The following is a 14,574-nucleotide window of genomic DNA, read 5'->3' as shown; positions in this document are numbered from 1 at the left end:
CCCGGCCCTGCGCGCGGGCCCAGGTAGCCAGGGATGCTTTGCAGATTGGACTGTTTTTAGCCAGTATTGGCAGCTTCGATTGGACTGGCTGCTGAGGTCAGAGAGGTGATAAAAAGGCCTGGGCCAGGAAGAAGGGGAAGCCTTTAGCCATGCGGTCATCCAGGTGAATCTGAACCTGGCTCTCTCCTCATCACCGCGTGCTCCAAGAGTGCCCTGCCTCCAGAGGAAACAACAAGCACCTCTGGACGATACGAGTGAGTAAGCTACTCGCCAGACGGGAGGCACCCCAGGGAGGCACTCGGAGCCTGGAAGGTGGTCGGGCGCAGGGAGGTGGGCGGCTCAATGCAGGAGCGCCCCTTACTGGCCCGCCACAGTCCATTCTGTTAGTCATCCCATATTGGTCCCCGAGTTCCCATATTGATCCCTGAGTAGCTCGTGTAAGAAGAGAGGTTGGAGCATCCCACAGCTGGCCTAGGTTGCATGGTCAACTCAAGGGTTTCTACCTAGAGTAACGATGCAGAGAGTAGGCGCGATGGAGACAAACCCATGGTGCGTTGCCAGCTTTTGTGGATTCTATCACGAGTCTCATCACCATTAGTGCATTTTTTCTTTGAAGACCCACAGCCTGGAGCCGTGTGATCTCAGGTTTTACAAGTCTGTAGTCTTCCTGGTTATCTCAAAAGCTTGATCCGTAAAAGTTCATTTGCCAGAAGACCAATGAAAAGGACTGCAAACATATTATTAACAAAAAAATAAATACAGAAATAAACATCTGATGAGTTTTAAGCCTGGTTCCTGATTTTTTGTGTGTGTTGCATTATCAGGACTACAAAATGAGAATAAAATGAGGATTTGCTCCTATGATTATTAGTTGTAAATATGGTAGAGTTCATAAGACGCCCATGTCATAGAGGAAGGTCTGAAAGTACTAGGGATGGTAATGTTTTAGCATTTCAGGCTTGACTTTAGGCGGTGGCACAAAGTAGGCAGAGACAAATGAATAATCAGCCAAACGCTCTGGATATTTTCAAGCATTTTAGATGCAGAGCTAGGATCCAAGCCCAAAAGCCAAGAGGTGGCTCAGGAAGTTGTGATTTCCTCTCTACTGGAATGTGCCGGGCTTCCGATGAGCATCATTACAGCTCGGCATCAGCTGTATTTATGGTGTCTGCAAAGATTATCTCCAGATAATCTTGTGGGTATTTAGGCAGCCATATGCTGTATTTCAATGGTAACGTGTATTTTTTTTTTGTGCATTTTAACATTGTTTATGTTAATTAAGGCTTCAGACTGGAAGCTACATATGGGCTGTTTCCTTTTTCTATGGCTAATTTGCGGATTGTACGTAACCTTGTCCTCTGCAAAATGCTACAATTCAATTAGATGCGCTTATGGATTCACAGCTGGGACGAAGCCTTGTTTGTGACCCTCCTACCACCCCCCAAACACCCTCCTTTACACCTGGTCAATCTGGAATGTATTCCTAGATCAGCAGTGCCTGCCTTTTATTTATGTAAAATCAGAAGTAAATCAGCCAAACTGGTTTTGAATTGAAAAGTAATATTATTTTTTTCCTCTGGATTCATTTTCCATGCCCTGACTAACTGGATCAATAGCTGTCTCCTTTTTTTTTTTCTTCTTCTTCTTCTTTTTTTTTTTTTTATGAGCTAATTTAATCATAGTTGATAATCTGATTATAGATTCTTCCCTACTGACACAGAATCGTTTTATTTCAGAACCAAATGCAGGCTGCCAAAAAAAGAGGCCAGGGAAATGGCTTTGAAGCCAAAGATGCTTCGAATGATCCTGAAAATCAGAGATCTAAGCACAACGTTGGTGGCCTAGTTGCATCTCGCTCAAGACTTGTGCTGTGAGGTAGTCTCGCTCTGAAGAATATTTCTGTGCAGAGGAGGGATGTTGTGGTTTTTTAAGAGCATTTGACGTGCGTCTAGACATTCAATTAATACGCTTTAGGCAATGCACATGAAATCATTTTGAGGTACTGGAAAATGCACATTACCCTATTTTTAAGGCGCATGAGCTAAAGAACACTTTTTTGGGTGATGCTTTTATGTGCATTAAAATAGACTAATGCGCATTAAAGCGCACGTGTAGATGTGCCCACGGTTTTTTGCTAAATGTGGTTCTCTGGGCTGCTGAAATTCAGTGGGGTTTCAGCTGGGTCTTGGCAGGGCAGATTGGCAGCTGGGAGTGATATAGAGCGTCTGACATTTGTGCTTGTGAGTGGCTGCGTAAATGCATTTAGCATCCTAACCCGGTAAGATAATGTCTGGTGCATGCACCGATCGAGAAGCTGTGGAACCGACCCGGGGACTATTACTCAAAAAGACCAGGGGTCCGTTCCTGGCTCTGCCATGGGCAGGTGGGGTGACGCTGGACAACTGTCACCTTGCTGTGCCTCAGTGTCCTTATCTGTGAAATGGGGCTAATTGTGCTCAGTTCCTTTGAGATCTGTGGGTGGAGAGTGCTGGAAAATAAAAGCCAGGTATCGGATTGTATCCTCGGCGTCAAATCAGCACGGCTTCATTGGTTTCTGTAGAATTGTGCGAATTGAATTGGCTGCCCCGTTGCCATCGGTTCGGGGCATATCCCCACTGCTGTGGGCACTGCTTGCCCAGAGGGAAGAAGATTTAATGCCTGGGGGCAGCAATGTATGCCACGTCCCGGGTGGTGGTGGTGGTGCGCTTGGAATAGCATGTTTCAGCCTGACGTGGCATGGTGCAGGAAGTCAGTAATGTAGATACCATGGCTTTGGGATGTCTGGTCTTTCAGCTCGGAGGCTGGCGTCTGCTTTGGGAAATCCAGAGTGACTTCACCAACAGCGGCGACAAAAGTCGAGGTTTACATGGGTGAAACAGGGAGCAGCCCCACTGGATCACGTTGTGACCCTCCACATCCCTGGCTCCATCTCCGGAAGACTTTAAAGTCCCTTGTATTCAGAACTCGTGGTAGAGGCCATACCTTTTATTAGACCCACTAAACAGCTGCAAAAAATGCTTTTCGGTGCAAGCTTTCGGGCTGTAACCTGCATCCTTTAAAGTCCCTTGAGCATTTGGCGATGTGTCTGCAGCAGCTCGGTGACCTCCATCCAGTTCTGTCAGGGACAGGCCACCAAAATTGCTGAAATTCCCCCATCGCTGCCCTTCTAGGAAGCTGTGTCGGCGCTGGGGTCCAGCACCTTTTTGTTTTGTATTTGGAAGTAAAGTTTGATTTTGACACATCTGTAGTGAAAGCCTTGATTTTGAAGCCCACTCCTGTGACGGGTTCAGGGCCCTGTTTCAGGATCTATCTTAATCCGATTTTTTGCAGCCCGCAGTTTGCCAAAAGCAATGAGGGACGACAGGAGAAGTGCTTTTCATTTCACCTTTCCCCAGCATCCATCAGCCCCTGAGTCAGCCACGAGGGCCAGGAGAAGCCGGGGCCAGAATCTGCTCATCAAGACAGAGTGATTTTAGTTTTTTTTCCCCCCGAGCCCATTTCACAAAGCCAGCCGGCACACTCTCGCAGCGTGTCAGGAAGGTGCGTTGGAATGGCCTTTTGCTGGAAATGAAAATTGCTTTTGGGAATCCCACAAAAAAGGATTAACTTTGAGGCAGTCTCCAGCTCTCCAAATTAATAATCAATCTGCTGGATGGAGTCAAGCCAAGCACACGATTGACCTGTCGAGTTAGCGGGAGGTCGCGAGCAGGGGAGCTCATGTGAATTAAGAAGCATTTACATATTACTGTGGCCTGAATGACGGGCTCCATGTTTTAAAGCTTCCTTCTGTTTTGTGCCTGTTCCTACAACAAAGGCTCTTCATTTGCTGGAGACCCCAGTTCAGCAAAGTGCCTCTGTTTAGGAAAGCCCTTAAGCACGTTGCTTAGCTGCCGTTGGAGTATATAAGATTGGCTTAATTGCTTGTCTCCTAATAGAGTTTACAGCCATCTTGGGAACACACGCTCACACTTCTCTCGGTGGAATAGCATTGGGATTACACCAGGGAGAAATTCGGCTTCCAGAGGGAATAAACTAATCTGGTGTCCCTTTTAGCACCATGTGATGGAGTTTGGAGGATTCCCTCCACCCCTTTGGTCTGTCTCACAGTCTATTACATTGTATTAAATTCTTCCTTTTGCAAATGTCCTTATTTCAGCGGTCCCGTGGGAGCACCCCAATTAATTCTGCTTAATATTTATAAATAGCTATCATCTTCTTCCCTGTTTATTCCCCATGTGGTTTTCTATTGCGAATCGGGCGCTGTGTCCTGCAGGGTAAAGGACTTCCTCGACAAGGTGCAGGACTCGGTGTCTCCTTTCAGATGGTACTTTCATATAGACACCCAGATTTTTTTAGGACCTTGTCCAAAGTCCCTTGAAGTCAATGAAAAGCTTTCCCTGGGCTTTGGATCAGGTCAGTCATTTATTTTTTTATACATAAGAACATCTGTAGGAACAGATGAAACAGATATACCAAATTCATATGGAAAGGGATTAACTCCCTCTTGAACTAATCCACTGTGACTATTTCTTCTGTCCCCTTTATCCTGGGGTAAATTGAGATACTTTATCCCTGATGAAACAATTCCTAAATCATTCCAGTTTATCTTCCGCTTACCACAGACTAAAGCAGACGTACCAAACAATTTTCACAGATCAGTTTAACCTGAATTATCCCGCACCCTTTTAACTTAATATGATTGTTTTGTCTGTCTATATCTGAAGCAGAGGAACTGTGGGCTTGTCTACACATACATCGATGCTGGCTTAAATTTACTGCGCAGTAATTTACTCTGCAGTAAGTGGGAATAGACCAGCAGCTACACATGCAGGCATTAAAACACATTAACGCTGTGTGTGGACTGTAAAGTTAGTCCCAAGTCAGTCCACACAAACAGCGTTACTGCGCAGTAAGGCGTCTACATGTGCGTTACTGCACAGTAACTAATTGGGTGCAAATTTGATACCTGCATGATGCTCAAGTCAGCGTTTTTTGCCATATTTACTGCACTGTAGAGGTGGGCATGTGTAGACATGTGCCCATACTGTGCAGAAATTTCAGGTACTGCGCAGTAAATATGCATGCGTAGACACGCCCCATATGTGTGAACTGCAACACTTACATTACAACGTGCGCTGCGAGAAACACTTTAGTACTTGTGTTTGCTGCTGAACTACCCGGCAAACCTACATCTTGCACTCAGACACACTTGCACTCACATCAGTGGGGCTAGAGCAACCTGCCTTGCACCCGGCGTGTGGCAGTCAGAAAGACCCCAGTCCTCTTGCAGCCAATGGGAACAAACAGCCTGACACACATGTACACACACATATGAATGTGCAGGCACCTACCTATGCTCAGCACAACCTCATGACACCAAACCCCACCTTTAACAAGCCCAAGGGCAGGATCGGATTGTTTCATCGGGGTGAGCCAGCACAGTGGCCAACCCTGTTATAGCAAGCACCATCTTTTAACTCTTTTTTCTTTTAAACTCTGGGGGTTTTGCTTTCCTTTGCAGTGGACGGCATGAACCTCTTCCTTGGATCTTTCGAATGCGTTTTAACAGTCCTTGCAGTGGTAGGACACTGACAGTGCCCTCGTCCCCATGCTTTACCTGTTCCAGGTCAGGATGTTTTGGGGCAATGAGTCTTGTAGCTGTATGGCAGGCTTGTCTGCTTAGTTTTAGGAATAGGTTAGATAAGCACTTGGACGGGATGATTTGAATAGGGCTGTTCCTGCCTAGAGCAGGGGGTTGGCACAGGCCTCCTGAGGGCCCTGCCAGCCCTATTTTTCTATGATTCTGTGGTCCTTTGGGGATTTGTAATAATGAGCTTGTTCTTTGTATGGAAAGACAGCATCATCTAACCCTTTTAGGGGCTGTCCCTGTAACCTGCCTGCATTCTGCTCTAGCTGCTTTGGGAGTGATGGGTGTATAGTTTATAATTTGCCTCTTGCAAGCACTCAGCAGTCATGAGTTGACTTCCAAAAGTCATGAGGATGGCTAACATATCATGGTACTTAAAAAAAATAAGCAACAATCACATGAAAAACACACATTCTGGTTTCCTTCCAACTTGCCTCCTGGGTTTCCCACCCTTTGGGTTGTGTTTTAGGATTTTCTCAGAAGCCACACAGCAACCCTCCTGCTAGATGAGTGAAAAACAGAAGGTACCAAAGTGTGTACCAACACATGTTGTAACATAACAGTCACCGTTCCTGGACAGAGGTCTCCTGCTTCCAAACGGATAGACAACACAATTATACATTAAACATAAAACAATTATACATAAAACATTTGCATTCACTTTGCATAAAACAATGATGCATTTGGCCAGTGGTGTCCCTCAGGGGCCTGTGCTTGGACCGGTGCTTTTCAACATTTTTATCAGTGATTTGGATGGAGGAGGGAAGAGATTGCTGGCCAAGTTTGTGCACAACACCAAGTTATGGGGCAGTGTGGTCATGCCAGATAATAGGTTGCAGATACAGGTGGACCGGGACAGGCTGAAGAGCTGGGTGTATTGGGACCAGATGAAGTTCAACACTCAGAAGTGCAAGGTGCTCCATCTGGGTGCAAACAACCCACAACACACATACAGGCTCGGGGGTGACAATTTGACTTGCACCATGGCTGAAAGGGACCTAGGGGTAGTCATCGACCATCGCATGAACATGAGCCGTCAGCGCGAGGCGGTGGTCAGCAGGGCAAACAGCACGCTGGCGTGCATCTACTGATGCATCGTATGTAAAACTAAGGCAGTGATACTCCCACTGTACTCCGCGCTGGTGAGAACGCAGTTGGAGTACTGCGTCTAGTTCTGGGTGCTGCACTTCAGCAAGGACTTGGAGAAAACTTGTGAGGGTCCAGAGAAGATCCACCTGTATGATCAGGGACTTGCAAGACAAGCCATACGAAGAGAGGCCGAGGGACCTGGGCCTCTTCAGACTACAGAAGAGCAGGCTGAGAGGGGACCGGGTAGTGGCTTACTGCTACATCAGGGGAGTGCATTAGGAGCTCGGTGAACAGCTGTTCACTAGGGCACCCCCGGGGAAGACCAGGAGCAATGGGTACAAACTCCTGGAAGGCCACTTCAGGCTTAATACCAGGAAAAACTCCTGCACAGCCAGGGTGTCCAGACTGTGGGATCAACTCCCTGCAGAGGAGGTGCAGTCACCTACCCTGGAAACCTTCAAAAGGAGACTGGACAGTCACCTCATTGGGGTCACTTGACCCAGGTGTCTTTTCCTGCCTAGTGCAGGGGGACTGGACCCAATGACCTACAAGGTCCCTTCCAGCCACTAACCATCTATGAATCCATGAACCTATCCTGCATTACAAGGTGTGTATATGCAGGAAAGGGAGAGGTTAGTTCATGTTTAATTGATTCATGGTGAGTCTGGTGTGTGTCCACTCCATGCTGTGCAAAGTGGAAGCTAAAGTGTGGTCATTTAGGAGTTGTTTCAACTTCTCCATGAAGGATGAGATTCACTTATCATCAAATGCTCCCAGAAACTGTGCACTTTGTGATGCTATTGCAAATACTGAGAGGCCGTTAGCTGTGTTAGTTGGCAGGTAGGAAGAAGGCAGGGCAGGATAGCAGGTTACAACAAGAATAGTTTCCTACTGCACCCTGGGTGTTGTGAGGTTAATGCATTTATGGGCAAATCCAGCTCAAGTAAGGGGTTGGCACAACTGCTATAAGCCATGTACATCCCAGTTTAGGCTCACATGGAGGTGATTAGGCTTGTGGCTTTAAGTGCTAGGCATCGTGCGGGGTCCATTCCCAAGCTGCCTGCTGTTGGTTTTGCAGAGCACCTTACTGACCGACGCTGTGTAGCAGAGCAGCATGACTCATATCCGCGGAGCTGGAAGGCTTCTGATTTCCCCCAGATAGTTTTTTAACATCATGCCTGCTTCCCTGTCCTGCTCCCACGGGACCTCACAGAGAGGCTGGAGGATCAAAGCGTGTTCACAGAAACCACAGCCGTTGTGATGGAGGAGCCAGGAGGAGAAGGGACAATATTCTTTGAGCTGGGGTCCATGAAACCACAGGGTGGAAAGAAGTCCCTGCGGGAGGCATCTGAGATGCATGCTCGGTCCTCTTTTTTGGTGACATGGGGGCCAGATTTGCAGGTGCTGGAAGTTGGAGTAACTCCACTTCCTTTGAGCCAGCTTGCACCAGCTGAGGGTGCGCTCCAGGATGTCCCGCACCTCCCTTTTCCTGTGATTTATGATGGTGTTTAATATAAGAGCTATGTGGCTTTGATCCAGTGCTCACTGAACTCAATGGGATTCTCTGCACTGACTTGAGCAAGCATTGGATCAGGTCCTACACACACACGGTGTGGTTATTATAAAGCAGTTTTCTTACTGTGTTATCACCATGTACACACTCTCTCTCTCTCTCTCTCCCTGAGCTGCTTCACTACACACACACTTTGGTTAGTCACCCACACATACACGCACATGTCTCTTGGTGTAATAAGGTGCAAATCTACCCTGCCATCTGCTTTACTCTGCCTTACACGTATGGATCACAGCTGTGCTTAGGTGTGGGGGTGTTGGGAGGTGATGTGCTGTTTCGGTCCACGATACCATGCTCATTCATATGCTCTCAGAGCACCTTCCTATAGTGCATTAAGCAACCTGACTAATAACTACTATTGCGCCTTTCTTCTTTCACCCTCTCCGCAGGGTGGGAAATGCTTGCCATGGAGGGTATGGGCTGGGCCATTTGTTTAGATGATTTGTACTTGGTGCAGATCAGCAGCTCAGATCCACGCCCTGTTTCCACTAAAACCTGGATGATGGATGGGATTTGGGGGGTCAGCTCTCACTCCCAATAGCCTTCCATTCAGTGCAAACAGAGCATGTGGGTCTGTCTGTGTGTAGGTCTGTCCGTGCAATTATTCACCCAGCCAGCCATCTAAAAAGGCCAATTCCACAACGTGTAAGTCAATTATGAGTCAAATCAGAAGAGACAATTTTACTAGAATCATATGAAGGGATTTTAATAACAGCATCGGTCCAGTACCAGGTGGAAATGATTGAGTGGTTAATAATGCAGAAAAGGCACCAGTGTGTAATGCATGTTTCCATTCTGGATTTGGGAGAAAGTAGATTATGCAGTCAGTTCACATGGTGATGAAACCCTTTCCCTTCCAAGAGAGCGACTCAGGAGGACAGCTACTAAATGCAGAACTTTTTGAGCCAGCAGGTCCAGGGACCTTGCCTCCCAAGAGTTTTAAAAGAATTGGTCAAGGCGCTTTTGCAACTTTGCTGTCGCTCTTCAGGACAGGTGCTGACAAATTGAAGTGGATTCAGGGAAGGGCCAAGCGAATGATTAAAAGACTGGAAAACATGGCTCAGGAAGAGAGAGAGCTCAATCTCCCTAGTTTAACAAATTGAAGGCTGAGGAGTGACTTGATGATCACAGGCTGTAAATGCAGAAGTTTGACAATAAAGGTCTCCTGAAGGTGCAGACAAAATTTAACAAGATCCAGTGACTGGAAGCTGAAGCTATGCAAGTTAAGACTAGAAATGAAATGCAAATGGAGCCGTGAGGTTATTTAACCTCTGGGACTATTGTACCAACTTATTCTTCTGCATCTATGACGATCGTTAAGTCAAGGGCGCTGTCATTGCAACAGGAATGAATTCAGGGGAGCTCCGTGGCTGGCATATGCAGGAGGTCCGTGGGGGTGATCCTGACAGTCCCTTCTGGCCTTGGGATCGGTGAATTTAGCTCATGCAAAAAACACGTCCCTTTTTTGTCTGTCTGTCAATGACCATTGATCTCCATCCTGCGGGAATGGAGCGGGGATGCTTCAGTCCGTGATGAAGAGTGCCCAGGGGCGATTGCAATCAGCAATCAGTTTAACCAGGTGACTGTGAGTGTTGGCTTTTCTCGTGGCCCCCCAGCCCATATCTGCGGTGTGACCATTGCGGTTTGTAAAACCTGTCTCTCCATAGCCATCCGTCTTGTCACATCGCTTCCTCATTGCTGCTCTTCCCTCGGCAATAGCTTTATGGGTCTGCTTATGTCTCCATTGCTCCTGCTCTAGCTGCTACACTTCTCCAGCCAAGAGCAAGCTGATTTGAGACTGATTTTTTAGGGCGGTTTGGTTTGAAGAGGACACAGGGCAATGCACCGTTGTGCTCGTGTTTCCCTCATTCCCCACATGGATACGGTGGGCTTAGTCTGAAGAAGAAAATCTGGTGACAGACACTTTCCAGGCTCGGGAGAAGGCAGCCTGGAAGTGTACCATCCAAGAGAGATGAGGACCTTTTCACCATTGCATTGGATGTTGACGCTGAACCCTAACAATGGCAATGCTAACATAGACTCACAATGTAGTCGGGGTTGGTCCTGCTTGGAGCAGGGGGTTGGACTAGATGTGACCTCCTGAGGTCCCTTCACACCCTCATTGTCTGTGATTCGTCCCATCTCTGCTGGAAGGAGCTGTTTGAGTTTGTTGACTTTGCTTTGTTCTAGAAGTCATCAAGAAGAGCCTGGATGAGCATGTCTGGGATGGATAGGAACAGTGCAACCTACCTCTGTGTAGGGGGTTGGGCTGGAGGGCCCTTAAAGCCCCTTTCCCAGAGAAGACATAGGCAGAAAGGTGCGGTGGAAAATGGTTCCACTGGGTGTACCTACATGTGCATTTACACCGGCTTAAATTTACCATGCAGTAAATTACTGCACAGTCAACTGGAATAGGCTGGCATCTACATGTGCAGGCATTAAAGCGTATTAATGCTGGGTGTAGACTGACTTGGGACTAAAGTGAGTCTCAAGTCAGTCCACACGCGAGTGTTACTGCGCAGTAAGGGGTGTATTTTCTAGCTGTGTTGGTATGAGACAAAAAATGCAAAAAGGTAGAACTCTACATGTGTCTACACATGCATTACTGCACAGTAACTAATCCAGTGTAAATTTGATACCTGCATGATGCAGGTATCAAATTTATGCTCAAGTCGGCATACGTCGCCATATTTACTGAGCAGTATTGGCATGCATGTGTAGACGCACACCTGTCCTGCACAGTAATTTGGTTTACTGTGGAGTAAATGTGCATGTGTAGATGTGCCCACTGGGTCATATGAGGGAAGGAGTTTCTGCAGAAATAGGGACTTCTTGAGCCTTGTGAGGAACTCCCACAGATCAAGGACCAAAGGCAGCTGGACAGAAACTTTGTTCACTTCTGACCTGTCCTAGGATTAGTAGCACGATGCTTTCTGCAACTGCAGCACCTCTGGCCTCTCTGTCACAAATGCTTCCTCCAAGGAGGGAGAAAATCAGAGGAGGGAAGGGACCTCAGTGGTCATCGCATCCTGCGCCTTGCATAGATGCAAGAAAGCTATTCCTGAACTGTCCAAGACAGACGCCCATCCAGCCTTTGCTTGAAGGAGATTTCACAGCTCTCACATCAGACCCAGGCTCATTCTCAGAGCGGTATTTCCCTGCCGTGCTGCTGCTGTCCCCTTTCCTGAGCTCCCTGGGGAGTTTGCACAGGTGATTATCCCCACCACCAAGCGCTGCGGGGGGCTGCCGGGAAGCCCCACAATGTTTCCAACCTCTCCGTGAACACGGCTGCTCCGATGGGTTACAGTACTGGAGCTCGGTGACAGTTTGCCGGGAGTTTGCCCCACTTCCAAGTCTCAGAGAGAAAGACAGAAAGAAAAAGCCCATTAAAAAGCAACGACCTGTTTCCATCCCACTCTCAGCGCCGCTCTCTTTCCATCTGCTGAATGCATTGTTAGACTTGGCCGGGCAGCACTTGCATGTTGATGCTGAGTCCTGGGAAGATGGATGGTTATAGTTCAGCCGATGGTTTGATCTCATTAATCCTGGCTTTCGGGAGTGGTTTGCCTTTCGGGGGAGGGAAGTGGGGGGTCCTCTTGATGTGCCGGCTGTGCTTTTGCACACACTAACTGGAAGCATTGGAAACTCTCCTGTACAACACCTGCACAGAGCAGGCTTCGCGGCAGGATGACCAGCCGCAAGCATTTCTGCCTGCTTGGCCCTAGATGGCCAGACTGTGTCCATGAAGTGGGCTTAAAATGTGGGGCGGCCATGGGCTTGGTAGATGCCATCTCTCTCTGTGCCTCAGTTTCCCTTCCCTTCTTGCCTCCTCTATTTCCCTTTGGGTAGGGCTGCCAGCTGCTCAGATAGGGCACTGCATCTAGCTGGGAGTTTGTCCAGCAGGACACAATCATTAGCATCGTCATCTAGATGCCATTTCTCTGTGCCTCAGTTTCCCCTCCCTTCGTCTTGTCCCTTGTATTTCCCTTTGGGGCTGCCAGCTGTTGACTCTGTCTCTGAGTTTGTCGAGCACCTAAAACAGCAGGGTGCAATCTTCATCATCATTATTGTCATCGCCTAGATGCTGTCTCTCTCTGTGCCTCAGTTTCCCCTCCCTTCTTGTCCCCTGTTTTCCCACTGGGGTTGCCAGCTGCTGAAGTGGGGCACTACCTCTGGCTCTGAGTTTGTCCAACCCCTAACACAGCAGAATGCAGTCATCATCATCATCATCATCATCATCATCTAGATGCCATCTCTGCCTGTGCCTTGGTTTTTCCTCCCGTCTTGTCCCTTGTATTTCCCTTTGGGGCTGCCAGCTGCTGAAATGCAGTGCTGCCTCTGTCGCTGAGTTTTCCCAGCACCTAACAAAGCAGGGTGCAATCATCATCATCATCATCATCATCATTGTCATCATCTAGATGCCATCTCCCTCTGTGCCTCAGTTTCCCTTCCCTGCTTCTTGCCCCTTTGTATTTCCCTTTGGGGCTGCCAGCTGCTGAAATGGGGTGCTGCCTCTGGCTCTGAGTTTGTCCGGCACCTAAACACAGCAGGGTGCAATCATCATCATCCTCATCTAGATGCCATCTCTCTCTGCACCTCAGTTTCCCCTCTCTTCTTTATTTCCTCCTGGATTTCCCCTTGGGGCTGCCAGCTGCTCCTTTGGGGCTGTGGGTTTGTCCAGCGCCGAGCACAGCAGGCATCATCACCCTCCTCCTCCTCCTCCTGGGCAGATGCAGGCGGGTCTGGGGGGGTCGCTGGGGGCAGGATGCAAGGATGCTGTGGGTTGGGGATGCCTGGGCAGGGGCTGGCGGGCACCCCCAGTGCAGGGGCTTTGCCCCCCTTTCTTCCCTGCAGCCCAGCCCTGCAGGCGGGGAGGGCTGGGGGCGCGCTTGGTGCTGCCGCCTCTCACTCTCTCTCTCTCTCCTCTACCCCCCCATCCCTTGTATGTGTGTGTCTCTCTCCTCTCTCTGCGCTCTGCCTCCCCTTCCCTCCAACAGAGCCACCTCCTCCTCCTCCCAGCTCGGTGCCTGGTCCCGCTACGGCTGGCGCACGGTCCCGGTGGGTCCTTTCCGAACTAAATGCCTGTGTGACCGAGTCTCTACCTTCGCCATCTTAGCCCAGCTCAGTGCAGACATGGTAAGTCCTGCCAATCCCCTGCCATGCAGAAGGAGCAGCAAGGATGCCAAGGGAGAGAGAGAGCGAGAGAAAGAGAGAGAGAGAGCGAGGAAGGAGGGAAGAAGGAGGGGGGGAGAAATACAGCCTAAGGGAGCGGTGGCCAGCCTGTGACATTTAAATGACAAGCCATCACCAGGGCCGGCTGGGGCGCTGGGTGGAGAGACAGGGTGCTGGGGTCTGCGTGCATGTCGGCATGACCCAGGCAAGAACACGCCACGCTGTGCAAAGGGGGAGCTTTTGACCTAAAAAAGCAGCCCAGCCACGAGCGCCCTGCTGCAGTGAAATGTCACCGTTACCTTCAGCCGGCATCCCACCCGGCCGAGGCAGCCAGAGCCCAGCACTTCTGAGCCCCCCTTTTCGGGTGTCCTCCCCCCCCGACCCCTTTGCTCCATTGCAGCGTGCGCGTGCAAGGCATCCGGGTGGCTGTTGCTGCTGCTGCTGCATTGGTGGTGGTGTCGGATCCTGCTCCCCTCCACCGCTCCGTCCCTGCGCCGTGGACGTGCATGCCAATGTCAGCCGAGCCGGGGCGCGTTCGCCGTGCCGGGTGTCTGCACTTTTTCTCCGCACGTGTCGGATGCCCTCCCTGCTCCCATCTTCCATCCCTTTTGTTTGCCCCTTGCACCTTGGGCCAAGAGCCAGGGGGCTGCTGGGCCACGGTTCGGGAAGTCCTGACGGTGCTCGGGCTGCCGCGGTGACTGTCGCCAGGACGAGGGAGGGGGGCAAAGTTTGTGCTGCTTTGACGGTGGCGTCTGCTCCGAAGTCGCAGATTCCTAGAAACCATCCCATGTCAGGGCTGAACTCCTCGAGCGGAGCGGAGGCCAGACCCGGGGCTGCAGGTCCCTCCGGCATCTCATCCCAAAGCCTGCATGGTTGCATGATCTATCGGATTTTATTATTATTATTATTTTTGTAACGAGTTGGGCCTCTTCAGCCTAGAGATGCTCCTCCCCTGCCCTCCTCTGCTGGGTCACCGGCAGTTTTGGGGTCTTACCCATGATTTACTAATTGCTCCGCGCTCCTTAAACACCGGTTTAATTCAGGGGAAGGGGAGGGGGAAGGAAGACAAGTGTCAGGGGCTGGGCGGGGGGGG

At 49.5% G+C, this 14,574-nt stretch overlaps 1 protein-coding gene across 1 annotated transcript in view; it reads left to right on the top strand.

Annotated features, from left to right (window-relative positions):
• ADGRB1 (adhesion G protein-coupled receptor B1) overlaps nucleotides 1–14,574 on the top strand; it is a 238,589-nt gene that overhangs the window by 127,047 nt on the left and 96,968 nt on the right. The window contains 1 exon segment of the mRNA XM_025208578.1: nucleotides 13,307–13,445. Coding sequence (XP_025064363.1) covers nucleotides 13,307–13,445 — 139 coding nt within the window.

The sequence above is a fragment of the Alligator sinensis genome, unplaced genomic scaffold (genome assembly GCF_000455745.1).
Source record: "Alligator sinensis unplaced genomic scaffold, ASM45574v1 scaffold326_1, whole genome shotgun sequence".
Classification (NCBI taxonomy): Eukaryota; Metazoa; Chordata; order Crocodylia; family Alligatoridae; genus Alligator; species Alligator sinensis.
This window is presented reverse-complemented; position numbering and strand designations above follow the sequence as displayed.